Raw genomic sequence first — 26,783 nt, 5'->3', positions numbered from 1 at the left:
TGTGTCACTTCAAGAAGGGCTCTGATATCATTATTACTTTAAATATAGCTTGCCCTGGGGCGGGGAAATGCACAAGGAAAGAGCCGGCGAGCAGCCTATCTCTCAGAAGAAAAGAGCAAGCCTTGCAGCACAGGAACTGGCTTCACTCAAGTGTGCAGTTTAGAAGTCAAAAAACTATTTGAAATACCACCATTGTGGAGGAGGCTGAAGAAAAAAGACACAGAACTGGCTAAATGCAGTGAAGAATATTGTAAACCAGGGTGCAAAGGGCATATATTGGCGGTTTGAAAGTGGGCTCTGAAGTGCAATGTAAGTCTTCCTTAAATTGTATTCTTTTATATCAGTATTTAGTTGTTTAATTTCCATTCTGAAGCCATGCTGGGCCAAAAGGTACAATTAGCTACAAAAATCAGCATGGAACAGAATGTGTAGTCTCTGATATGAGGCTGAAAATGGTTCTGAAATACAACAGAAGACAGAGACTATCAGCCATATTATGGAAGATGCACTATAAATAAGAGCATATTTAATTATTTCAAGAAAAAGACGCTGGATGGAATAATTAATCAACTTTCTTAATAGAGAAGCAAGAGCTTTGCTGTTTAATACAGCAAGATATTTTAATACTGCTGTGTTTAAAATTGTGTGATAACAGTTACCAATAGCAATAAGATGTAGCTCCAGAGGGGAGTCCTAGTGGTTGCAAAAGTTTTATGTCTTTTATTTCTCCAACATTTTTGCTCTCTGAAGCCTCAAGTCCACATTCTGTATCCTACAGCCTGATTTTACTTTTCAGCTGGATTTTCAATAAATGCCAACACTGGACTTCCTCTGGAACTGAAAACAAAACATTTCAGCTTTTGGAGTAATTCTGATATGTTTTTCTACATCGCACCAGTGGCAAAAATACAGTTGACAAAAGATTGTGCACCCTCAACTTCTGGCATGGAGAGCTGAGGAATATAATGCCCAATGGTGACAAAGGGTGCTAATTTCCTGTTTTTCACAATTTATCTCTGTGGTTTTGGACTTAGCAATGGATATTCTTTGTGATGGAGAGAGCTCTGTGAACCCAACTGCAAACTCCTTCATACAAATAAACCATGAGAGAAGATTCTACAGAAATGTTTATGGAGCTGGAGAAAATATATCACATCTCTGCAACTTGACTGTGAACTCTGACAACCTAACCAATCTTTCATGTGAAAGCAACATGAGCCCATCGTGCTGCCCTTCACAGAAAAACTGGCCGGCTTTGCTGACAGTGATAGTGATTGTTTTAACCATTGCTGGAAATATTCTTGTCATCATGGCTGTTTCACTGGAGAAAAAACTACAGAATGCCACTAACTATTTTCTAATGTCACTTGCAATAGCTGATATGCTGCTGGGTTTCCTTGTCATGCCTGTGTCCATGTTAACCATACTGTATGGTGAGTATTACCTGTGTAACCTACTACATGTATTGATAAGCCTTAAACATTGCATGCAATAACATCTTGTTGTCATTATGATTTCATTCTCCTACCACAGAAAATTGTTGTCACTCCATATAAATTGAAATGTGTGTCACTGGTTAATGGGTGGAACAGGTGAAGTTTCCTATTTTATTTTTCCAGCTACAGGCATTTTAAACACAGTCCATAACATCAGTTTATTACTCAGTTGTCAGATGAATTGTCTCAAAGTGTATATGAAGATGCTTTATTCTTTCTACTGTTTTCAGGTTTTTTCCCTGGCTCATAATTTTCATATTACCAATGAGAATGTAGGGTCCTGCCAGTTACTTTGCTCTGCAAATATGCACTGAAACACTAATGACTACTTTTAGATTCAAAGTAGGCAGCCCCCTTAATTAGTTTTAATGAAGCAATACAAATGTAAATAATCTTCTTATCCCCAATACCCTGCTTAGACATCTACTTACTAGCAAATGCTGGAACAAATATTGCAGGAGTTAAGAAATGGATGGGCATTCATTCTGCCTGTTTAGTAACATTTACAAATGCAAAACTATTATTTCTTAAGAGAAGTTATTTAAGTTAATAATGACTCACAGTTCATGCCCTTGCAGGTGATTAAGAGCAGATCTTTCTTCTCATTTTCACCAAAATCATTTGCAGCACAGCTCATGCCAGAACAAGCAGCACCCTATGTGTTCAGCACCAATTGTGTCAGGCTGTTACTGTCCTTAAACTTCAGAAATGATCCTTCCAATGTTACTGAATTGCTGCAGCCAGGAGGAAAGTAGATTGTTTGGAAAGATTCCTATTACTTCACTACTTTTGGACTTAAGGTCCAAACATGAGCCTGTTCTTAAGGGAGATTTAATCCAGAAAGTTGGAAGTTTATTTTCCATTTTCAGCGTCTCTACACAGATCGCCCCCAGTAGCATTTGCAAACCACATTTGGCATCAGTCATGGTGCAACACCGTGATTTACCGTATTAGTGTGCGATTATCTTTGGCGGGAGAAGCAGCGTGAAACAGGAATTGTCCGATGGGTGAGATTTGAGTCGTGCCTGGCACCCTGAGACAAGCAACAGGGACTCCTGCTGGCCGGGCTCCGCTGCCGAGGGAAGAGGCGCCGGAACCCGTGTCTCGGGAGGGATTTGGGGCTGCCTGGGGCGCTGGATGCCGTTCCCGCACGGCGGGAAGCCGGAGCCCCCGAACCGGGCGAGGCTGCGCCGCCTCCCTGCAGACGGCCGGGGCACCGGGGAGGGGCTGCGCTGGCTTTGCCTCCTCTCTCCCTGCTCCTTCCCTGCTAGATCAGCAATGGAAGCAGCATGACTTGGGGTGAAGAATCATCTGGTGGCACGCAGTGGTACCAGGAGAACCATCTTGGTGTGGTGCACCATCAACTTCCAGGATGATCAGTGATGGCATGGAGGGAAACCTCCCCTTCCATAGGTGCATTTTCTTGGCTGCAGCTGCTCAACTTGAGCCACATCACCTATGCTGACAGTCTTGAGCTCAAGGAGGCCTTTGCACACACCTGCTCTGCCAGAACACCTCCAAGCCTGTGGAACAAGAGTGCCCCACCACCCCTTCTGCAGCCCTTGAAGGGGTATGGCTCTTGCTTTGCCCAGAGATGATTTTCTTGAGAGGTTTATAGCTGCTGTGGGCAATTCTGGTTTGGGTGCCCAGCCATGCCAGCCATGTGTCTGTGCCAGTCTGCACCCTTTGGGCTGGGCAGAGTTCTCCATCCACCCAGCAGCCCCAGACTGCTGGGAAAGGCAGCACCCAGTAAGTCCTGCCAAGGTGGACGTGACTACAGAGCAGAAAACTTCCTGTAGGATGTTATCTACACCCCTATTAAGGGGGCACCTTATTGCATCCAGAGTTTTCTCCTCTCATAGACTTTCCTGAATCTGTAGTTTCCCTCATCCTGGTTTATTGCAAAGATATCTAGAAGGATATGGCAAATGTGTTCCCAAAGGAAGAGAAGATGAATGTTGTCAAGTGTAAAAATACTTTAATGGTTTTCCCTGTGTAAACTGGCCTGGCCTGACAGAGAGATGCCTCTGGGAAGTCATGCCCCTGAAAGCCAGCCATCACATAACATACTCCAGGGACCAGACTTCCCAACAGAAGAGCAGAAAACATGATAAAATACATCCATAACTGCTGTATGGCTTGTCAGGGTCAGCTTGTATTACAGCAACCCAAGAACACCAAGAAATAGGTCTCCTCAGGACTCACTGAGACTAAATGTCATTAGGCACAGACCTACCTCCTCCACCTCTCCTTCCATTCCTGCTGTTGCAAATCTTGTACTGTATCTCCAAAGGAGACGGGCAGTCCCCAAAATACTTACATATTCTCACAATATGAGTTTTGGCTTTGCCCCGTGCCACTATCATGGGCAGCTTGGATAATATCCTCTGAATTAAATCACTACAAGATAACTGCAAAACTTGCTCCAAGGAGAGCTATTAGTGGTTCCCTGCAGTAATAGAAGGGATTTTGAATGGGGGTCCTGCAGGGCTCTGCTTAGCCTGGGTCTGCTTAGTACTGCTCTGAACAACATGTATAGTGTGTGGAGCGATAGCTTATACAGCTTTCCAAAAGCACCAAGCTGGGAGAGGTTACAAGCACTCAGGGGGACAGGATGAGAATCATCAACAAGAATCTGGACCCCTGAAGAGAAACCAACAAACAACATTCAGTGAGGATAAGTGCAAAGGTAAAGCAAACCAGCTTCTACTGGAGAAATTTGTCAGACCTTCAAGAATGCTGAACAAGATCTGGCTGTCAAAATGTATCATTAGCTAAATGTGCTTCACTAGCATGATATTTTCATTAAAAAGACACTTACCATTCCAGGTTGTGTAAGTAAAGACACTCCCTTCAAGATGCATGAAGAAGTCTTGTATTTCACTTAGCACTCAGGACGGCTTTGCAAGAGTACCGAGTCCTCTTTTAGTCACTGAATGATATACAAGATGCAGATAAATTAAACGCATTCTAGGGCAGAAAAACAAGAAGGAAAAAAAGTTTTAAAAGCACGATCTGTAAGAAAAAGATAAAGTACTAGGTTTTTCTTAGACTGGAGGACAAAAAAATAAACACAAAACTAGGCAAACCATGATAGCCATCTCCCAACAGCTTTGAGAAAGGAAAGCAATCAATTAATCTTCATAGGTAGTGGAAAAAACAAGGAAAAAGTAAGGGCTTAATTAGCAGCAAAGAAGCTGTAGGTTGGATATTGGTAAAAACTAATGTATCTGCTTTGGCTTGCTTTCCCTGGAGGAGCCTATCAATATTCATTGACAGAAGGAATATCCTTATTTAGGTATGTGGTAGAGGCCTAAAGACAGGTAAGATAAATATCACTGGTATGCAATAAATAATTTTTCTTCTTTAGCTTCCATTAAATCCAAAGTTTTACTTTCAGAATTAAGGCAGCTTTGCATATCAGCAGGTGTTGAAAATGCAGTAATTACATGGATAGAAAGTCTGAAAGCAAAATTGAGAACTTGCAGATTTACAATGAAAAAATTGCTTCTCTTTTCATAGATTTGCTGCCAAAAATGTTTAATCATAGCACCAAGCACTAGCATTATGCAAATAGAATTAAAAAGAAAACACATATGCTGCCTGTAGCCTGGGAAAGAAGCAGAGTTAACCCCAAAAGCTACTGTTAAAAAGCTGCAAACAAATAAAAATATTTTCTTAAAACAGTGTCAGGCAGCTTCTAAATGTATCACTTACTACTACATAGTACTTACTACTATCCTCCTAGAAGGATATATGCACTAAGGCACATGTCACAACAAGGGATATATGCCACACCTTTAGCTGATGCCAACTTTCTCTTGTGCAGGATACGAATGGCCTCTGCCTAGGAAGCTGTGTGCCATTTGGATCTACCTGGACGTGCTGTTCTCCACGGCGTCCATCATGCACCTCTGTGCCATCTCGCTGGATCGCTACATCGCCATCCGGAACCCCATCCACCACAGCCGCTTCAACTCCAGAACCAAGGCTTTTGCCAAAATCATTGCTGTTTGGACCATATCAGTTGGTAAGTGAGGCAACATTTCAGCATGTAATTGCAGCTTTCCAGCTTTTGAGAGGATTTGATGTATATACTGCAGTTTAAAACTTTATTCTCTGCCTGCAGTATTTTGCTTTCCACTTCTATGAAGTGCTGTAACGTAGTAATTATGCAATGGAAGCCAACAACAGTGGGAAATGGAGGAGACCTGAGCAGCACTGAAAGAATACACATCAGTGATAGCATGACCACATTCAAGTTTATCTTAAAGATATGTTGATTTCCCATACTGATGAATCATCATTACCTTAACATCTGAAGAGAAAAAAAAAATATCAACTGAAAAAAAGTATTTCCCTCTTATATGTAAGTCAGTTGTTCCCAATTTCTTATTTGGGTAATTTGCTTAGAGATTTTTCTCATGGGCAGATCTTCTCTGCCTTTCTCGGTGTGTATGGTGGGGAATTTATGCATCCTATTTAGGAGAAAACAGATACTGTGTGCAGTGAGAGTAGTCTGTCCAGAGGACAGTTCAGAGTTACAGTCCAAAATAGGTATTCTGAATGACCTCATACACAAATCTCTTTTTGCACTGGCAAAACACAGAGCCTCAAAACTAGGCAAACTACCTAAAATAAATCTTTTATTCCCCTGGTGGCAGCATTTCCAGGGCAGTCTTATGGCACAGGAGTTGGGAGAGTTTGGTGTCTGATGCCATCAGGAATTTCCTCACACAGCTGAGGTGGAGGTTCTCAAATGCTTTGAAAACACTTTCAGTGCTTGTAGACCCTTGAGCATTGGCAGCTCACTTGTATTAGAGGCAGGAAAAATTCACTCTTTTGCCCTGGAAGAGATGTCAGCAATCAAAGGAAATTAGCTCCTTTCCTGGCTAATACAAATTATTGCAAGTGGTAACAGTGATCCCTTACCACTCTTCCCAGAGGAGGGAGAGGAGATGATGCTTAACATGCTGCCAGCCTGGCTCTCTAAATCATCTCCTGACCTCTCTCTTGATCCTGGTCCACAGTCTGAGAAAAAGCAGTCTAGGATTGTTAAGATTTAAAATACTGTATCTTCTGCTGCACAGCAAGAAATTATGGGAGTCTTCACTCAACAGGAGAACAGTTTTGCATTCTACACAACCTGATGAGGCTCAACAGCATCTGGCTCTGGGATGCATTCACCTGATGAGATGTAGATGTCTAGCACTGGCCAGGTGAACTCCATCCTAAACATACCTAGTTCTCAACTATGAAGGAAGCCTATAGCAACTCAGATGTAGATGTCTTCATCTAGATTAAATGAAACATATCTTGTCTCTTCTACAGTCACATTTTTTTAACATTACCTACTCTGTCCAGTTTTTCCAGTTTTTGAAACTGCTAAGTGCAAGTATTTTCAGTGCATTTCTCTCTATATTGCATAAATAAGTCAAGCATCCCTTAAAATTGTGCATATTGTGTTTGTCTGCGCTTTGTGTGTGGTGCTTTGTGCTTAGTGTGTGTGAAATTACTGCCCTTTTTAAACACAAACTCACAGAATGATCAGAATGACCAGGAGCAAACCAGTGGTCCACTCTGCTCAGCATCTTTTCTCAGACAGGGGCTTACTGACAGAGTATTTGAATTAGCTCACTATTAAAAGGAATCTGGAAAAAAAAATGTTATTTTAGCCCCATTAGTTAGAACATGGTTTATGTAGCAGGAGGGTTTATTTATTTGATAGCTTGATATTTTGTTTCAAAAGTTATGTCTTTTCTTTGCAGTAATAACTAGTAACATATCCATTGTAAAAACACCTTTTCTGCCCTCTGGAGAAACTGTCTTCTAACAGTGATGAGTCACAGATGTTACTTGTTATTATCATGGCAAGTGATAGCAATGTGGTCCCTATTTATAGAACTCTGAAAAATACAACTCCTTATTTTATTGGAAGCCACTCCAGTGTGGCATGAGTGAAGAGGACAGAGTCCTGCTTTACTGCAGCTGGATAAGGACATGTGTAAAGGAACAGTGGATGTCAGGAAAATAGGAAGGATAATAGGATAATTCCATCTCATTCACACATTTTGTGTCACCAAAACAGTGACTCCTGCAAATACTTGTAGCTGATTTGTTGGGCCTGAACCCAACTCACCTAGATTATAACTTCTAGTGTACCCAATTAATTACACTTTTGTTCACTAAATTTATAATTTTCCTTTATTCACTAAATACGCAAATATATTTAGTCAATTTTAACCAAAGGCAATCAGTGATCTTCCTTCCATTGGCTTCAGTGACATATGAAGCATTTAAAAAACAGCAGAAAAAAAGCACAGATAGTTTAGTTTACTTGACTTCTAAAATCTTGATTTTATCAGTTTAAAAAAAGTAAATTGTGGTAACATTTGTTTTTGCATTTAGTGGAAGAAGAGCATTTAGCCAAAAGCCCTTGTTTCACTAGACCATGTAATGCCACAGGCAATTGGTTTAAAATAGATTCTAATTACTGTAACAGATTCTAATTGTGTCTTTAATTCTTAAATCATCCAGTGTGCACAGTGGTTAGATAATTAGATTATTTGTAGCTGTTGAAGGCAAAAGCTCATTAAACCCTGAAAATTATTCCATTTGTTTTAAAGCACAGAGGTCATTATTGAGAACAGGTGTAAAAAGCCAAAGGATTTTCCCTTGTTGGAAAAAAGTTGAATTTTGAATGGAAGTGGAATCTATAGAATTGTAAATAGAGCCTATACTGAAAAATACATTTAAAGTACCTTTGGGTCCTAAATGGGCCTGACAAAGGCATTGCTCTGCAAGAGGCCAACAGTGCATCACCCCTTCTTGAAAGGGTAACATAAAAGAATTACAGGCATGAATGTTAAGTCCTTATATATAACATTCCTCATTTCTTATTTCTCTCTATTCCTCGGTTAATGGTCTAAGTAATGTGAAGTCTGATGAAGCCCAGGCACTCTAAGCTGAGTTTTCTCTTATCATTTCTCACTCAGCCTACACATCTGTTCACTGCCTTCAGGCAGTCTCTGCACTCCCCAGTCACTAACAACTTAGATTTATTCAGTACTTTTCAAGCAGAAAAAAAAGCCCAACATGGATCTGGATGAATCTGGTAAAATACCTCCCACCACATAACTCTAGAATTTTGCCATTTCTTTTGAGGCTTCGAAAATGAGAAATACTGTGGCATGTGAAGCAACTTTCTCCAAAGTGCAGGGTGAAGTTAGCTCCAGGTGTACAAATCAAGCCCAGTGCAACTGAGCCCCCAGATAATTTGGCAGTGTGACATTTTATGCCGATACAGAGGCTTACACATCCTTCACAGGCAGCCTGCAATTTCTCTGCATGGCTTCTTGCTGCCTTACAGCATTTGGAGGCCAGGGAAGCAGCAGGGATTGGGAGAGTTCAACTACCAGTGCCTCTGGATTGTGTTTTGTTGACAGCTTTGGCCTCCTTAGGCTCAGTCTTCTTTCTGTCAAGGAGAGCTTTCATTTGAAAATCCCTTTACAGGTTTCAAAAGGCACAAACAGCTAATAAACTGCAGGCTGAGAATCCCTGTCCTGAATCTGCTGCACATCCATTTCTTCCAGGTGACATAATTTGCCATTTCAATCAATTCTAATTTATGGATGCCTTGGCATAGGAAAAGATCATTTGCTAAAACATGGAATATACTGCCGAAATATATAAAATTGCAAATAATTACACACTGAACAGTACTCTGGCAATATAGATTTAAAGCTTAGCACCTAAATTTGGAATTGCTGGAGCTAAACTTAAACCATCTACTACACTATCATTTCCCTAGGGAACATTTCTTTTATTTTTATCACAGTCATGAAACCATCTCTCAGAGACTGAAAATACTGTTTGCTCACTCCACCTGCAGGATCTCAGGGGCAAACATTGTAGGTTTTATGTTTGGGCACCCTAGGACCTTTACAATTTGTGGATGTAAATGATGCCATAAAAATAAAATAAAGTTGAAAAAAAATCGTTGCACAACACACAGAGAAATTTGCGTCAATTATAATGAAGGGTGTTGGCCTGAAATATCATGAATAAAGTATTAGAGCTTCAGAACCATCTCAGAAATAGAATCGTCAGTGTATTTCTTCACAGAGACACAATGTATGAGGCTCAGTAGGCAGCAGCAATTATGTCAGTAGAAAGTTCATTGCCATACTAATGACTCCTACAGTAGGGACAACTAATGAGAACAGGCCCTTCATGTACACGTTGTCTGGGGTTCAGTTCCATGGAAAAGGAACATTCAGTGCTGTGATGCACATTCCTGAGTTGACTAGCACATGTATTCTGGTCATGAGGCATTACTTCAGATAGTTCTGAGAAAGACACACAAATGTCCTATTTACTTTGATGTAAATTATCTCCATGTTTTCCATGTAACAGAACCCTTTGCTTGATTTGCTCTTCCCAGAAGAGTGAACACATCCACCAGACCATTTGCTTACCACACATATCTCCCTCCCATAACTGTGAAGGTTTAAAAACCTTGCATTTTGAACTTCTATACAAAGTTAAGGAAATTATCAGCATTCATTGCATTTTGAACTTGTATATGTTTGTTCATCTGACAAGGAGGTGTTACTAACATTTTACTTGTCTTCATGGAAAAAAAATACTTAAAGGAATGTTAACGATTGAAGTGCTTTCTAAATTCTCCAAATTTGGAAACATAAAGATATGAGACACAGGCATGTGTTCATAGGGACACATTTGCAAACCAAAGACACTGAGCAATCCAGCATTCATCTGGATGGGAGAATATATTATACCAGTAAATATGTGTCATCAAAGGAAGAATAATTATTATGTATATATTGACCATGTTCTTTGGGTAATTACATCAGGATGAGATTAAAGGTTTTGCCTTTAAAAAAGGTGCACACTCATTTTGTGAGCAGTCCTTTTGCAAGAAGCAATCTGCCTTTCAGGTGAAAAAAGGAATGAGGGGTGGTCATAACATTATTGTGTGGCATTTCTTTCTGCTTTGGTTTTATTTTTAAAGGCAAGTTATAAACAGTAGAGCTGTATTTTTAATAGAAAAGAGCCTGCTTAGTCAAGGTGCAGATGAAAGAATTAGTTCTTTTTAAAAAAAAAACAACTTGTCTTTGTCTTGAAGACCATAAGGACTGAGTTCTTCTTCCTCTTGAAGCTACCAGCAAGAAGCATAAAGTTCGTTTGGACCAGACCTGTCCTGTTATGAGGGTTTTTTGAATGAATAAAAATAAGTTGGTGGGTGCCAATATGGCCTGCAATCAGCCAGTCTCTCTTTGTAGGGTATATCAGAGTAAATGGAACATTTTAAGAAAAAAGGCAGTATCTCTAGTCAGAGGAGCTGGATTTCTGCATAGAAAATGCCACATGCAGCACAAATGATAACAAAAGAACAAGGTAGAAGGAATTATGTTGGGATTCATAAATTCTGTTGTCTGTACACTGTGACTGCATTTAATCACCTTCTAAATTAAAAATGGTGCTGCACATTAGCACAAGTAGCACAGTGTTGCATAAACGAAAATGTCAAGAAAAGAGAAAATTTCATTCATTTTAAAATTATACAGAAAGATTTCATAAGTTCCTTTATTTATTATATTTGGCTTAAGCCAGATGTTGTGTTTTATGACATTAAAAAAGGTTCATGTATCACAGAATTCTTTAAAATTAAAGGCTTACATTTATCTTTACCAGCAGGAACATTGCAAACTATTGAACACTCAGGCTGTAATTAACTTTCCCCACACATTACCTGGCCTGTGCCATTGGCATCACTTCTAAGCAGAAGCCCAGCTAAAAAAAGTCAAGGGTTTTGTCAGAACTGCAACAACATATTCCTAATTACCTGAGACAAATTTAGAAACACCTGTCAGGTGATTTTGCCTATGATGTCCTCCAGGGTCATTGATGGAAAATAGCTTGTTGAGCTCCTGTGATGTCCTGAAAGCAGGCTGTAGCCTTGTGATAAAGGCTTTCTTTTCTGCCTGATCAAAATTGGAATCTGTGTATTTCACAGTATTCAACCCTGCTTTTATGTAGGAAATAAATCACACCCACTGGGAAGACTTATTTCCTTTTGGCAGAACATAGCCCTTGTTACAGCTTCTTGTATTTGATCTGAGTATTGAAATGTCAAATTGACCACTATTGCCAGGATCATAGACTGAGCTGAACTGTGCATATCCTGAGAGAAAAACTGTGTGATTTTAGGTCCAAGGTGCACTGAGTGAGCAGTGTAAATTTCCCCTTACAAGCGCAGAAGTACTCAGATGTTTTAGATTGAAAGTTCCCCAGTTAAATCCAGGCCTGCCTTGCACACTACTGCAGGGCATGAGGAGGTCACTCCAGCATTTCTTGTTGCAAGAACAGATCATGTATTTATTTTTCATTTCCAAGGTGCTTTGTGACACTTAACAGAAAGATGAGCCTAGGGATCATGCTGTAGCACCCACACAGGAACCAGTAGATGGTGGAAATATGGGCGGATACAATCCCTTCAGATATGCTCCTTTTTGCTCTCTTCTTCAACCCTGTTATCTTGTAAATGTGACCAGGGCATTGGCTGGTCTAACAGAGTTCAGTCAGGGTGAAGGGCATTAGCTGCAGGGTGGACAGTGAAACATAAAGCGCAGGATCCTGACTCAACATCTTCAGACCTGTGCAGGTCTCTAAGCTGCTTCTCATTCTGTTTTTCCTTCCAAATTATCCATCATGTCAGGACATCTATCCCAATAACTGTCCAGCCACTGCTGCAGTCTTCTTGTATAACTAGTAAGAAGCTGACAATTTGCTTATTGAGCAGCTTCTGCAAGCAACCACAAAAGGAGTCATGGAGAAACAACTGGGACATGGTCTGAGGTCTAGAAAATCCAGAAGAATTACAGTTTTTGTTATCTCTGCCCTTCAGATGGATAAGACTGTGAAATTATTGTAAAAAAATAATAATTTAAAAGTTTATCTGATAGCTACATTCAGTGTCCTTTTAAACTACACGATGAGGCCAAGTAGCACTGCTGAAGAAATCTCAGAGATACTAACAGAAAGGTCCATTCAGTTCAGTGGAAGATTAGGGCACAGTTAAGGAAATTATCAGCATTCAACAAATCACACCATATAATAATTAAAGACAGAGATATAAAAACTGGAATATCAGGGGATCTTATCACTTAGACTGCTCTAGGAGGCATTATTTGCTTATGGTAGTGGAATATCTGAGATATTTCCATAATTTCTGGCTTATTGCTGCTGTAAGTATTTTTTTAAGCCTTACTGTGTGAGTAGCATGTAAAGCACATAATAAATTAGCCCAAGGATCCTTTAGAAGCTGCATAGCTAAAAAGACAAACTGATAACATCTGATCTAGGAAGATCCTGTAAAAAAGGATTTCCTTCTTCTCAAAGCACTATTATCCCCAAATCTGCTCTCCTAGGGGCCTGAACAGTAAATGCTGTGAGGCCATCTGACATGGAATACAGAAATCTCATATGCTAAACAGAGGGGGTGTCACAGGTGGCTGGAGGTGATCATACACAAGGTTCTTTTCCTTTGCAAATTAACATATTTACCTAGGCCAGTGCCAATCATAAATTTGTAACTTCTTTTGAGTAGAAATTAAACCGTTGCTACTGGGAACTTAAAAACACCAATGCAATATAAACAACATTAATTGAGTACACAGAAAGAAAAAGGGTGTTTCACCTGCTCTGTGCACTTTGCTGAGCCACAGAAGCAGCAGCCTCAAATAGCAGGAGGAGAACCTTGTCCCTCTGTGCAGACATAGGCTGGAGACGTGGAACCCCTTGCAAATTTTCAGACTAAATATTAAGTGCTACATTGTAAGGCCGGTTATTTTTTACCACTTCTAATCACCACGGATGAAGGATGTCCTTAGCCAACAGTTGTCATTAGCCTATGTCCCCTGGAGGGGCACATCATGCCCAGCTCCCTTCCAGCTCCCAAATGGCAGCAGAATTGTAGCTGCTGTCCACCTTGGACTTGGGCTCTACTCAGCCAGCATCCTCCAGGCAAGTTGCTTCCTCACCTTCTTTTATTTATTTCTAGCTGTTTGATAGGTGTAGATTTCTATATGCCCTTTAGTGACTAGGTAACCACCTTAGACAGAGAGATAACAGCTTCTCTTAATTGGAGATCTCTGTGAGAAGCCAAAAAAACACCTTGGAGGAAGCCTCTGTCCAAATGAAAAATAATGTCCCCAGTTGAAAAGCAAAGACTGTATTGGGGAATAGGCTCCACTGGAAACTGCTGGGCAAAAGGTTGTAGCTCCCTCAAATACTCAGGAGGCCTGAAAAATCCAAAAAGAAAATTAGGGGAACCAGACTGTAAACAAGTCCTACAGTATAACTAGCAAAGAGAATTTGAGGAGTGCATAGGCAGGAAAAGCACTTAAAGCCAAAAGCAAAGAAACTATTTCCTGCTGTTGTATTCTTGCTGCCTTTAGGAAATAGGGCTGTGTGCACATTTTGAGAATTATATCAAAGCAGAAAGCGACCCATCAGCGGCTTCCTCTCTCATAATTCAGCTCACTCTGAATGCCAGGGTTTCTATAGAGCTGGGTCAAAAAGGGGCACCTGTCCTTAATTTCTTGCACTATCCTTCCTGTAATTCTCCTCTAATCCTGTTAATAGTTATTTTATTATCACAGTTCTACAAATTAATTTGGAGACACATATCTCTGTTCTTGTTAAGAAATAGGCTTCAGGACCAAGGACATAAATGAGGAACATACTAGGAAACACAGACTTCTCTGATTTTGTTTTTCTAAAGTGAAATAGATAATTTTTGGAATAAATTATCATTCGCCATACTTTTCTCGTATAAAAAGAATTGAATGTATCTCCTGCTAGGCTAAATAATATGTTTCCTTAGAGATTTTCTGAGCTGTCAAGAACAAAGCTGTTTCAAAATTAATGAAGTAATCCAGCTGTTACCTGGCACCCCCTCTACATGATGTTAAATTTGTTTTCCTTTTACTTATATTAACTAGAATGCGTGTGACCAAATGAAGTGTTCCATGGGAAAGATACAGAAAACCAGCTTCATGTGTGCCTTTGAATAAATAACTAAATTTGCTCTATCAGCAGTTACAAGGAAAATGCATGGACTCACTCTGATTCCATTCCTGTGAGTACAGCCTCTTGTGATGCAGAAAGGAGACGATGCTCCCCAGCACTGTGACTCACTTAGCTCTTGAGGATATCCATCTGAAAACAAACATTATGTTGGGATTTGTGAGAGAATGCTCCTCATCCACTTCTGCCTCCACCAACACATGTACCTACCACCAGGGAGGTGGTGGTCTCACATGTGAGGAGAAATTCTAGCCCAGGACTTTGGGGACATTGTCACGCTGACTAGGGAAGGTAGAAGCTTTTTAACATTCATGCTAACTAGATGCAGCCTCAGATGGTAATTCCCAATCCACACCGAGGTTTTCAACATCCCCTCTTCCCAGGTGGAAATCTCTGCTTCTGCACTGCCACCCATCAGCAACCTGCACGCATTGGAAATATGGCTGGCACTACTCTGGCAGCAACAAAATTATCACAGTGAAGGGTTTGTCATGACTGGAAAAGAGTCAGTGGGGGAATAACATTGTCAGGTGCATGCAGAGAGCAGCTCTTTGCAGGTCTGAGGAAACAATGATGTAAAGACAAAATAATGAAATGTCATGATGTACCAACCATAATGGTGAGTGTCAAATGCCAAACAGAGACACAAAGCCAAACTGAGCAGCTCCTCTGCAGATGTTTAAGTGGAAGTAACTGTTGCTAAACTCTAGCTCCTCATATAAGATCCAGACACATAGCCATCCTTGATATTCAGAGGAAGACATGGTCCATGGTGCTTCTGCCACAAGTGACTCACTGTGGCTTGTGTTCCTTGAACAAATATCCACACAGGGCACCATGGTAGCCCAAGGGAACAAATATTCTTTTGTGTGGTTAATTAAGTCAAAAATGTTAAAAAAAATGTGATGGCAGTGTGCAACAAGGAGATTTTTATACAGCATGAAACTGAGGTTATGCATTGCATGACTTGGGATGTAGCAGGTGAGTTATACATGGACATCTGTTTGCTGGTTGAATGTGTAGATGTACCAACAGAGGATATTTTCTGAGCACAAACAGGCACCAGATACCAGCATGGTCTTTTCTAAAGAAAGTAGACAATATGGCCACATTGAGCTGCTTGAAGGAGACACTGGCCTTCTCAAGCAGCAATCCTTTCAGAGGTCCCCAGTGTCACAGCACATCTTGGCAGTGTCACATGTGGCAGTGTCACTGCCACATCACGTGCAGTGGCCCATGAGCTGGCCCATGACCTGGTATGTATGAATCAATGTGACTGCCAAAACCTGAGATGGGGAGAGTTTTTTGTTTTTCATGAGAAAGTGAACAAAAGTGCCAAAGGTTTTGAGAAACTGTAGTGACATTTCGAAAAGGTAGTTCCTAACCCTTAGACATTTATTAAGGCACAGAATAATGCTCATTTGTATTAAACAAAATTGAAATAGATATATGCAAGGTGAAAGCATGTAATCAACAGTTTCTGTTTAAAGGAGACTTCACTGAAAAAACCTTGACCTTATCAATTCACCTCCCCCTCCTTATCTTCACCCCAAGTAACCCAAGTGTGCCACCCTACACACACATTGTAAATTATGGCTTTGATTTATGGATAGTCTCAGCAGCTCAAGGCAGCTGCAAACCCAGTTTACCTGTCCAGTTAAAGTGGTTTTATGGCTGCTGTATACCTCTGAAGCCAGCAATGTGTAGCACTATATCAACCTTTGTCAATTTCAGCAGACTTTTTGAGAGAACAAAAAGGATACCATTGCTTTACTTCTTAACCTTTGGTGTTTGCAAGAGCCTTTTGTCATTCTGAAACTATGCCCAAATTCTTGAGGTTTAATGCAGAATTTATTACTCATCTTCCTTGTTTGGGATCTGTTGTGCGGTTTATTAAAATCCACAGTTTGATACAGCCACGTGTGTATAAATCATACCATCTAAATAAACCACCTTGTGCCAGAGGAACATAATATTTAGGGCTTGTTGACAAGGGAAAATGTTCCAAGTGCGAATGTCATCTGGAAATGGAGTGGCTAATGTACCTTCAGTGCTTGAATGGATGCTCCTATTCTGTGCTGAATGCTTCCTTGTGCCTCAGTTTAGTTCCTTTGAAAGCCAAGGAAGATAAATCATAAAAAAAGCCCTCAGGGGATACCAAGATTTTTTTCCAGACTGACCTTGAGCTAGTGGGAGCATGGAATGGGCAGGGTGTGGAATAGCTTTCTGTTACAGCCCTTCCAGGTTGTTTCCTCCAGATCTACTGTTGGCACATGCTTCACTTCCCAACCACCTGTTTGTCCCTACCTGGTAGCTCTGCATGATCCTTTCTCTGAAGCTGATTTTCTTCTTATGACATTTGAATGCACAGGCACCATTTGTGTCTCCTTAAACATTCAGTCACCAAGAGCAGGGAGCTGGAAAGCAAGGAAAAGTAAACCAGGGAGTATACATCTGAACCATCCAGGTGAAACAGATCATTCATATTCAACTTTTAAAGCATTGATTCAGTCAGTTGCAATAATGCTAGTGCAACTTTAGACTAGGACTTTTTGTCATGGGTTTACAGGACAAACTTCACCTTGACCAAATGTGACATGTGGGTGATATTCTTGGCCATATGTGATGATTCCTAAAAATCCCATCAAAATAGTGGATGTGAGTTGCACATGGAAGCTCTGTTACTGCCAGTTTAAATATGACTGCCTTTGAATTTGGTCCCTGTGTCCTCATGGAATTTGCTGCAGAAGCCAACTGTTGAGGGGGAACAAACCCTGTTGCTTTCAGGAGGACAACAGTAAATTTGGTTCCTGTAGAGATATGAAAAGAGAAAACTGGGCTGGACATTAACGTTTTCCATGCAGGAATGCCGCAGTATCATTTGAGGAGATGCCCTGCATCAACTGAACTGGGGTTACACAAAAAGCAGTTTACAGCTGTCAGTGTTCTCTGCCACCAAAGCGTGGTATCTCTGCTGTTTTCAAACTCTATACAGGCCACTGCCCTGTGGCTGTAGGGGAAAGATGCCTTGAGTGGTCACTCAGAAAAACTTACATTACTAGCAATGCCTGCTGAAGCTCTGCTGCTACAGCACTTCCATGCTTGTTAAAGGAATGCAGGAACTTCTGCTGCACACTGAAGGCCATTTCCCTTTTTTAAAGCCAGAAATCTGGATTTAGATGCCAGTCTGCAGAAGCTGCTAAGAACAAAACAAAGCAGTTGGGGAATTGCTCCTCTTGTTTCAGGTGAGAAGTTGTAACAGACTTTGGCTCTTTACTTGAAAAAGCATGCAAATTATGCTAAAATTTTCCTCTTTCTACTGCTGCAGCCTCTGCTCCCATGCCTCCTCATGCAGCTGAACCATAAGGTAGTAATGAAAAGCATCTTTTTACTCTGTCAATACCCTTGTTTATTTTATCTCTGCAGCTCACGCTAGGTCTTTGAATTAAATGAAAAAACAGCCTTGCTGTTATCAGCACAGGGCAGAAGCAGATGGGAAACTTGTGGTATTGCTCTGACTAATGCTGTGTCTTTGTGCAGCTGGAGTATGATGCTGGGAGGTGCTGGATGCCTTCAGCATCCCTTCAACTCATCCAAAAAAAGAAAACTAACTTCAAAGCATTCTTCATTTCCCTGGAGTTGTTCAGCACCCCAGATTACTCAGCCATGCCTGGACAGTCTGGCTTCTGATGGTGACCTCTGCCTCCATGCTTTCAGTGAGACAGACTCAGACCTTTTTAGCCAGTAGCTAAAAACACTGGAGGTTTCTGTCAGCTCAGCTCAGGAGCTGCCACAGACTGCATAAGTTTGCAGCTCACTCACTGGCTTCTCCTAGCCCAAGTTCAAACATTTAGAGCTTGAACAGGAGAAACAGAAAGGGTAATACCACAGGCTCTCCATCAGCTTCTGCCCTGGGCAGATAAGAAAAGCACTTTTCTAAAGTGGCCTGAGGCGATGCCATGACTCAGTTCAAAGTTGCAAAGACAAAATAAGCTACAGTGTTCCTAGAAAAAAAGGTCTTTGTAGAAGCTCCAGAAGAACAAAAAGAATGAAGCACTTGAACAGAATAATAATCTAATATTATTATTACTGTGGTAATTATTGTTTGGCATTGAGCCTGTACTCCACAGTCTTCCTCTAGGACTGGAGCTATTATGCTAGGCACTAGATATGTGTGAAATGAAGAGACAGGCTATGCTTTTAAAAGGCTTCCAGTTTAAGCAGCAGAGTGGGAAGAAGGGGAAAAAGTGAGATAGAGGAAGGTACCATTGAAACACAGATCTTTCAGGACTCATCTGAGAAGGAGTAAGGACACTCCTGGGCATCCACTGAGCAAAGTAGGGCACAGCATCCTCACATGATAAGAAATTCTTCTCTAGTCAATGGTTTTATTTCTCATAAGCCAAATACAGCAACTGGGATTTCTGATCCAAAATGCAAACGGGACTGCAGCTCACAGATTATGCTAACTTTCCACAGGAATCTGAATCCTGGTTGCTTTTATCCAAACAGGGCGCAAACTTTTGCTATCTTTGCAGCACATCATTTCTTTCATTGTCTGAACATTGCGTCTCTCGGAGAGACAGCATTCATTTGGAGGGGAAGAGACAAATTCTGAAAAACAACCCAAAACCTACAACCAGAGAAACAGCAGCTGTTTGATTTTTCCCAGACTGTAGTAGCATTTGCAGAAATCCCTGGATGAGTAGGCTTGAAACAAGTAGAGCGGTCCAAGGAGAATGGACTTTGTCACCTTGTCTTGCCATTCATGACAAGCCAAGGATGCATGCTTCAGGCGAAGACAAATTTTGCATGGCTGTGTGCAGAGAAGGCAGCCTCTAGTAGCTGGAAATACAGTGGAAGGACTTTTGCAGTCCTGAAGGATAAACTACATCTCAGGCTGCCTCATAGTATCTCTCAGTGCTTAATTTTTTCCTGTTGTTCATCTGGCCATTGCCACATGGGAAGCTGGGTTTTGTTACCATTTAGCACTTAACCATATGGAGATTACAGCAAGAAAAGAGAAAGACAAAATGAAAGATTAGACCTATGACAAAAAATTATCTTTCCTCCTAAAATTAGTATTTCCCAGAATTATTTAGAAGCCAGAACACTTTTAATCCTCTAATGAAAAACAGTCCAAAATCACTCTTATGGCACTCCAGAAAAGAAATACATAGTGTCATTTTGGTCATATTTCATAAAATCCTTTGTCAAGATGGCAGGGACCAAGGAGCAAGTCTGGAGATCATTACAAGGGGCCCAAGATTCAAAATCACGCTTTTCTGGCTACCAGGTATCATAGGACAGTTGAAAGCAAGCAAATGTGTTCTACGTGTGGCTGAGGTAATGTGTATAGCTACGATTACCTCAGCCACAGAAAGAACACAGGTAGATGTTTATTTGTTTTTTCTTGGAGTCTGGAAGTGTTTTTCATTATTGTTTTTAACCTCTTCTTTCTCTCATCCACCTTCAGGTATCTCCATGCCTGTACCTGTCTTTGGACTACAAGACGACTCCAAAGTATTTAAGAAGGACATGTTTAAGAAAGACATCTGCTTACTTGCAGATGAAAATTTTGTTCTAGTAGGCTCTTTTGTGGCATTCTTCATCCCTCTAACCATCATGGTAGTCACTTACTTTTTAACTATCAAGTCGCTGCAGAAGGAAGCTATGCTATGTGTGAATGACATTGGCCCTAAGACCAAGTTTACTTCATTCAGCTTCCTCCCTCAGAGTTCCCTGTCCTCAGAGAAACTCTTTCAGCGCTCCTTGAACAGAGATACGGGGACTTCAGGGAGGAGAACCATGCAATCCATCAGCAATGAGCAGAAGGCTTCCAAGGTCCTTGGCATTGTCTTCTTTCTGTTTGTTGTGATGTGGTGCCCGTTTTTCATCACCAATGTGATGGCTGTTATTTGCAAGGAGTCATGCAAAGAAGAGGTCATTGGAGGACTCCTTAACATATTTGTTTGGATTGGCTACCTTTCCTCGGCTGTCAACCCACTCGTGTATACATTATTCAACAAAACCTACCGCTCAGCTTTCTCTCGCTACATCCAGTGTCGCTACAAGGAGGAGAAGAAACCTTTCCAGCTGATTTTAGTGAACACTATCCCAGCACTTGCATATGACTCCAGACAGCTCCAGCTAGCACAAATGAAGAGCTTGAAAAAAGAGGCGAAAATGATGTCTAAGGATTACTCGGCGGTCACGATAGGAACACATCATTTAGATGGTACCTCCAAGGGAAGTACTGGCCCGGGGAACGAAAAGGTTAGTGGTGTGTGATGGTCAGCAGCTGCCATGACAACCACTCTGTATGTGCTGAAAATTCCACCTGCTGTGAGAAGCTCTGATAGCTTAGGAAAATCAGCTGTGTTCAAGAGACCTTCCAACAACATCATATTATCCTGTGGATGAAAAGCAGGGTTGAAAGGGTATCAAATGTGCAATTTTTTTTCATACAGTACATTGGCTGTTTTAAGCACAGGCTTTATTAAACTTATTTTTTTAATATTCTAAAGGATATATTTCTTAAAGAAAAAAAATGCAATTTCTGGTATTATAATATGGGCTGTGAAGAAACCTACGCATTTCTTTTCTCTTTGCAAATGAAAGCTAAGCTGTCCTTTGATGTTCTTGCAGAGTAGGCTCCAGCTAGTTTGTCTTGCTACAAATGAGTTTTGTTATCATTAACTGAATGAGCACTTTACAGAATTTTAAACAAAATGATGGTTCATTTGCTAATATATATTTAAAATAAATCTTAAAGTACTTAAAAAATCTATTAAAACTGCTATAGATTAATTATATGGACATTTTGTTAACTGTTTTTATGCTATTTTTTCTTCCTCAGTAACCATCCTGAAATGTCCCTGGGTTTTTCTGCCATTTGTTCTGTATTTTAAATAAGTAATCTTAAAAGGTAAATTATACTTGAATAGTCCTATGTTTCCACCACCACTTGTAATCTTTATTTCAGGACTTGCAATTTATTTGCATTCAAAAATTTCACATGTTCAGCTTAAAAATTGAAAGTAATATTTTCAAAATTATTGGTCTTAATTCCCTGCTCCCTCCCACTGGTGTTGACAGGAAGGTGAAGTGAGAGAACAGTGGAAAACCAGGCACAACATTGCTAAATAATTTCAGCACCGCTTCCAGATTCATGACTGGAATTCAATTCTAACAAAATCTGATTTAAGTAATGTCAGAGGAAACTCTGCATGAGTAAAGTCTTCAGCGAAAGGTTGAAGTAGATTCTTTCTCATCACTTCTCTTTGGTAAAAAAAGGCCATTGTGAAGAATGTTCTGGTTTTGGTTTAGGGCTTGTAAAGCCAGAATTATTAAAAAACTGTTAGTTGCTAAAAATAGTTTTCCCTTGTTTCACTGTATTGCTGTTAAGGCAGATTGCTCAGGAATGGTCAGAAGATTGCACTACTAGGACTCAGCCTTAATGAAATATGTATGGGCAAATGGGGCTCACTTGAAAAATAACCTGGAAAGGACCTGTAAACAACACTGCATTTCACCTGCATAGTTTCAAGGGCAGAATACATTGCTTAAAGAACATAAAATACATTGCTTGACAGACATGTCTAGTCATGAAACTCTTTTCATGACATCATAACAGATGTCACTGAGGGCAGTGGGACTTTGCTGAAGAGGGCAAATATAAATGCTGCACTCACATGCAAAGTTTAAATCCAATCATTTGATTAATTCCATTATTTTTTCTGCCATAACCTCATCAGAACCAGGATGTATTCCAGTTTCTGTGGAAAAAAATACTTCCCATCCAAAAGAAAAACTCCAGTGCCTTCATCTGTCCTTCTATTGAAGTTGTTCAGTTTTTACAGAGCAATTAAATTTCCACTAAGTCAAAGAAGGAGAGAGACAGAGAGAAAGTGAACCTTTTTCTAGTCTACCAGGTGGGAGTCTTTGGAAGAAGAAGGCTTTTAGCTTAAGATACTGTTCTATGGCAGACAAGGACTTAAGAGTTGGCTGGGTATTTGACTGATTTCCAAGAAACTGGTTTATTGTCATATACATGGTAAAACTAAATCTACTATTTTTATGAGCCCTTTCTTCTGACAGGGGATAGGTAGGAGCCACTGTGCACTGGTCACACAGAAGCTCTGCATGCACATGATGACACTGACCCACCCCACAGACCCCAGCCTTCATGTGGGGACAAAGTGTCATGCTGTAGCCCCATTCGCAGTGATGATGCCATGCATGTCACCTATCACCTCGCAGACATTCATGGGTTTCCCCCCAAAACTGGTCATTTAGGATCAACTGATAAATCAAGTGGAATAAATGCTGTGCTTACCAGGTGCTGTATGTGCTCTCTCTATCTCTGGGTACATTTGACCATCTCAGTCAAACTGAACAGCTTCAGCAGAAGCAAAAATGAACTCGCTGCTCCTACCTCCCTATGCACACATCCTGCTCCTGCCCAGCACTGTGTGAGGAGTGTCACACTGGCAAAGAAGGCATTCCAAGGAGAATCTGCTAAATGCAGCTGAGTATGAGGACTACCATAGCAGTAGCTGGGAGCAGTGACTTTCCACTCTTTCCTGTCAAGTTTGATATTGACCCTAAATCTATTACTTTGAGCTAAGTACAATGCCCATCTTGTATCCCACAAGCCAGATGTCTCCACTCCACAACTGGGGTGATGGTTTTGAGGATCTGCCCTTGGAAACAGGTATCTCAGGGAATAAGCAGGCAGTAATAAAAGCAAAGATGTTTTTTGAGGAGAGTCTGAGGCTCTAGATCTGTACCCAAACCAGATTACCTTCATGGGATGAATATTGACAGGGGACTGAAGGTCTCTAAACCGGCATGTGAGGGGAAAGGAAACAAAGAGGCTTCCACCAGGGGAGGGAATCACCATATTTTTTACCATTTAGGTCTGACCTGATGCAAGTTTCTCTGGCTTTGCAATCAAAGCAGTAGGTGGGACAGACAGCTTGGATCTTATTACCCATTTGTGCCAGGGAGCAGAGCCCACCTGCATCCTGTATGATGTATATGGTACCCTGCCCTTCTCCAGAGCTCAATTCCTCCCAAATCTCCTGAAGGCCCAGTTTCTGCTCTGCAGAGTCTCCTTCACTAGCTCGCAGCTGATAAATTGTTACTGGACCTTTCACATTCAATGCTTCTGCTCTCCACTTACTGTCTGCATTTTGCCCATGTGGCAGAGCAGATCAGCCTTCTGTTTCTCTTTCATTTCACTTTCTGTTCCTTGTTCACAATGTCAAATTGCTCAGGTTGCAAATACTGACAGGGAATGTTTCACTACAATCACAGAGAGTTTCAATTACTGGCTTGAAGTTTCATTACAAGGTGACTCTGAACAATCTTTTTTTTTTTTTTCCCCAGCTTATTTTAAAATAAAACATGTATTTTGGACATAAGAGACTTAACAGCATTTCATTAATTGACAGCTGGAGAGAACATAACATTGAGTTTTTGCTTAGAAGCAGGGAAAACTAATGTCTGACATTTTGATTCTGTAGCACTCAGATGGTTTTATTGAGTGATCAGCAGCTTTTGCCTAAGTAGCCTCTCAAGGCCAAGAATGCACAGCAAAGACCAATATCTCCAGCTCTTTATGGACATTTTTGACTTAGAAAGGCCTGATTCTGCCACCCTGCATCAAAATATTAATAGGTTTTTGTGCAGTTTGCCTTAGTGAGGATGACAGAGTCAGGATATGAATTTGTTCTAGCCACCATGCCAAATCTGCTAGGGGTTGTTCATCAGTAGGTAGCAATTAATGGACTCATTATACTGCAGACAGATGACAAAAGTTCAGCTGTTTTAAACTAGGATTTACAGCACTTGGCCCATGCTTGGAATGAACACCGTGGTTTAATATGACCAGCTTCAGAGCAGCACCTCCATCTTCCAAAAAACTGTGTTTTCATTATACATCAGAATGGAATTGAATTTTTTGTAATTTTTCAGGTTAAAAAAAAGAGAAGACATTCATACAGACTGGTTCAGAGGTTAGGGCCTTCTCCTACTTCACAGGAAAAGCATGCTGAGTCAGTCTGTCATATCTGCATCCAAAAAAACCAATTCATCTGAAAAAACTGTTCAGCATCAATTTTTCAAGTAGATTGACATTTTATTACTTTTAAAACTGCATCTGAAAAATGTCCAAAGACATGAAGCTCACCATGTATCTCCTAAGCTGGTGTGCATCCTTTTTACACTTCAGGGTAAAAATTCCTATGTATCTATCCCATCCAGTCAACCATGCACTGTACTTATGTAATTATTGCCAGATGGTGAGATGCATTCTATTTTGAATACCTATATGTTTGCTTATGTAAATACATAGAGAAAAAAAATTTATTGTATTTTGTAATGTTAATGTAAAATGGTGTTTCAATGCTTTACTGTTTTGTCTGATCGCACTGCTAGTAAAGCAGATTAAAATATTCAAATGCAATCAGTTGTTTTATAAACTGGAGGTTTGTGTTAAATAGCTAATTTTGTTTGGTTTTATTTCTCCCATAAATATTCAGTACGATGTCAGCTGAAGGCTAAAGTAATTTTAAATATTTTGCTGGAGAAAAAGAAAGAGCATGTTGCAGACTTTTAACTGTCTCAGTAAACTGGTACAAAATGAGCCATTGTAATAATTTGCTTTTTCTAAGGACAGCCATCCTTCTACTGAAGAGGTACTCTTTGGGTAAGTACATACAGCTTAGTTATTTTCAGTCTCAGAAACAATGTATTTGCAATAGTAGAAAGCCAACTAAATAAATTTCCCTAAGAAGTACAACTATAAGATTAAAACTAATAAGCTGCATTGGTTAGCATGGTAAGGTTTCACAAGTGAGGAAGCTACAGGAGTGGGCCCTGAGATGCTTCCAGAAGTTTTGCCCATATCTGACAGATCCAATGCCAGCCAGCTCCAGGATGGATGAAGGTCTGGACAAGGATAAGCCCAGCAGCCACCATGATGGTGCCATGGGATAACAGATTTAAGAAGTGGGGAAAAGCTGCACCATTGCAGCCAGAGAGGAGTGGGAATATGTGAGAGGAGCAACCCTGCAGACACCGAGGTCAGTGGAGAAGGAGGGGCAGGAGCTGCTCTGGGTGCGGGAGCAGAGATTCCCCTGCAGCCCCTGGTGCAGAGCATGGGGAGGCAGCTGAGCCCCTGCAGCCCAGGGAGGTCCATAGGGCAGCCTGGATCCCCCTGCAGCCCAGGGAGGTCCATAGGGCAGCCTGGATCCCCCTGCAGCCCAGGGAGGTCCATAGGGCAGCCTGGATCCCCCTGCAGCCCAGGGAGGTCCATAGGGCAGCCTGGATCCCCCTGCAGCCCAGGGAGGTCCATAGGGCAGCCTGGATCCCCCTGCAGCCCAGGGAGAGCTCCACGCTGCAGCAGGTCCATGCCAAAGGAGGCTGTGACCCCGTGGGGAGCCGGTGCTGGAGGGGGCTCCTGGCAGCATCTGTGGGAAGTCAGTGGAGAGAGGAGCCCCTCTGGAGCAGGTTTGCTGGCCCGACTTGTGACCCACAATGGAGCAGTTCATGAAGAACTGCAGCCCGAGGGAAGGATGCATGTTGGAGAAGTTCATGAAGGACTGTCTTCAGAGGGAGAAACCTCAAGCTGCAGCAGGGGAAGTGAGGAGTCCTCTCCCTGAGGAGGAAGAGCAGAAACAAAGTCTACTGGCTGAATCAGTTCCCATTCCCCATCCCTCTGTGCCACTGTGGGGGAAGAGGTAGAGAAAATCAGGAGTGAAGTTCAGCCCAGGAAGATGGGAGAGGGGTGAAGCTGTTTTAAGATTTAGCTTTTATATCTCTTTAGACTACTCCGATTTGATTGACAATAAATAATTTCCCTAAGCCAAGTCTGTTTAGCCCATGGCAGTAATTGGTGAGTGACCACGAAGTTTTCCTTGTGTTTCCTCTGCCCTGCCTGGCTGAGGAGAGCAGTGGGAGTTTGGTGGGCATGGGGTGTCCAGCCTGGGTCAGCCTCACAGCCAGAGCAGCACAAGCAGCGTGGCACCGCTACAGAGACAGAAATAACCCCCGGGCCACAGAACCACAGTGCCATCTATTGTCGGTATTTTCTTTCACAAAGAGCATTGAAATAAAAACCTCAAGTGGATTTTAATAGTTTTCATTTTCCCTGTCCTAAAACCAAAA

The 26,783-nt window shown here is 41.2% G+C and overlaps 1 protein-coding gene across 3 annotated transcripts; it reads left to right on the top strand.

The window, feature by feature from the left end:
- Positions 1-6: 6 nt before the first annotated feature.
- Positions 7-25,121, top strand: HTR2A (5-hydroxytryptamine receptor 2A). 3 transcript variants are annotated; one of them, XM_077173694.1, is made up of 4 exons: positions 7-309; positions 797-1,433; positions 5,326-5,526; positions 20,086-25,121. In XM_077173694.1, exons 2-4 carry the CDS (start codon positions 1,037-1,039, stop codon positions 20,898-20,900), a joined length of 1,413 nt encoding a protein of 470 aa, XP_077029809.1. In that variant the 5' UTR covers positions 7-309; positions 797-1,036; the 3' UTR covers positions 20,901-25,121. The 3 variants fall into 3 exon arrangements, with proteins under 3 accessions (XP_077029809.1, XP_054484003.2, XP_054484002.2); XM_054628028.2 differs by having other exon boundaries at positions 779-1,433; XM_054628027.2 differs by having other exon boundaries at positions 7-1,433.
- Positions 25,122-26,783: the final 1,662 nt, after the last annotated feature.

Source organism: Agelaius phoeniceus, chromosome 2, assembly GCF_051311805.1.
Source record: "Agelaius phoeniceus isolate bAgePho1 chromosome 2, bAgePho1.hap1, whole genome shotgun sequence".
Taxonomy (NCBI): Eukaryota; Metazoa; Chordata; class Aves; order Passeriformes; family Icteridae; genus Agelaius; species Agelaius phoeniceus.
Note: the sequence above shows the minus strand (reverse complement) of the source record. Positions and strands in the feature narration are given on the sequence as shown.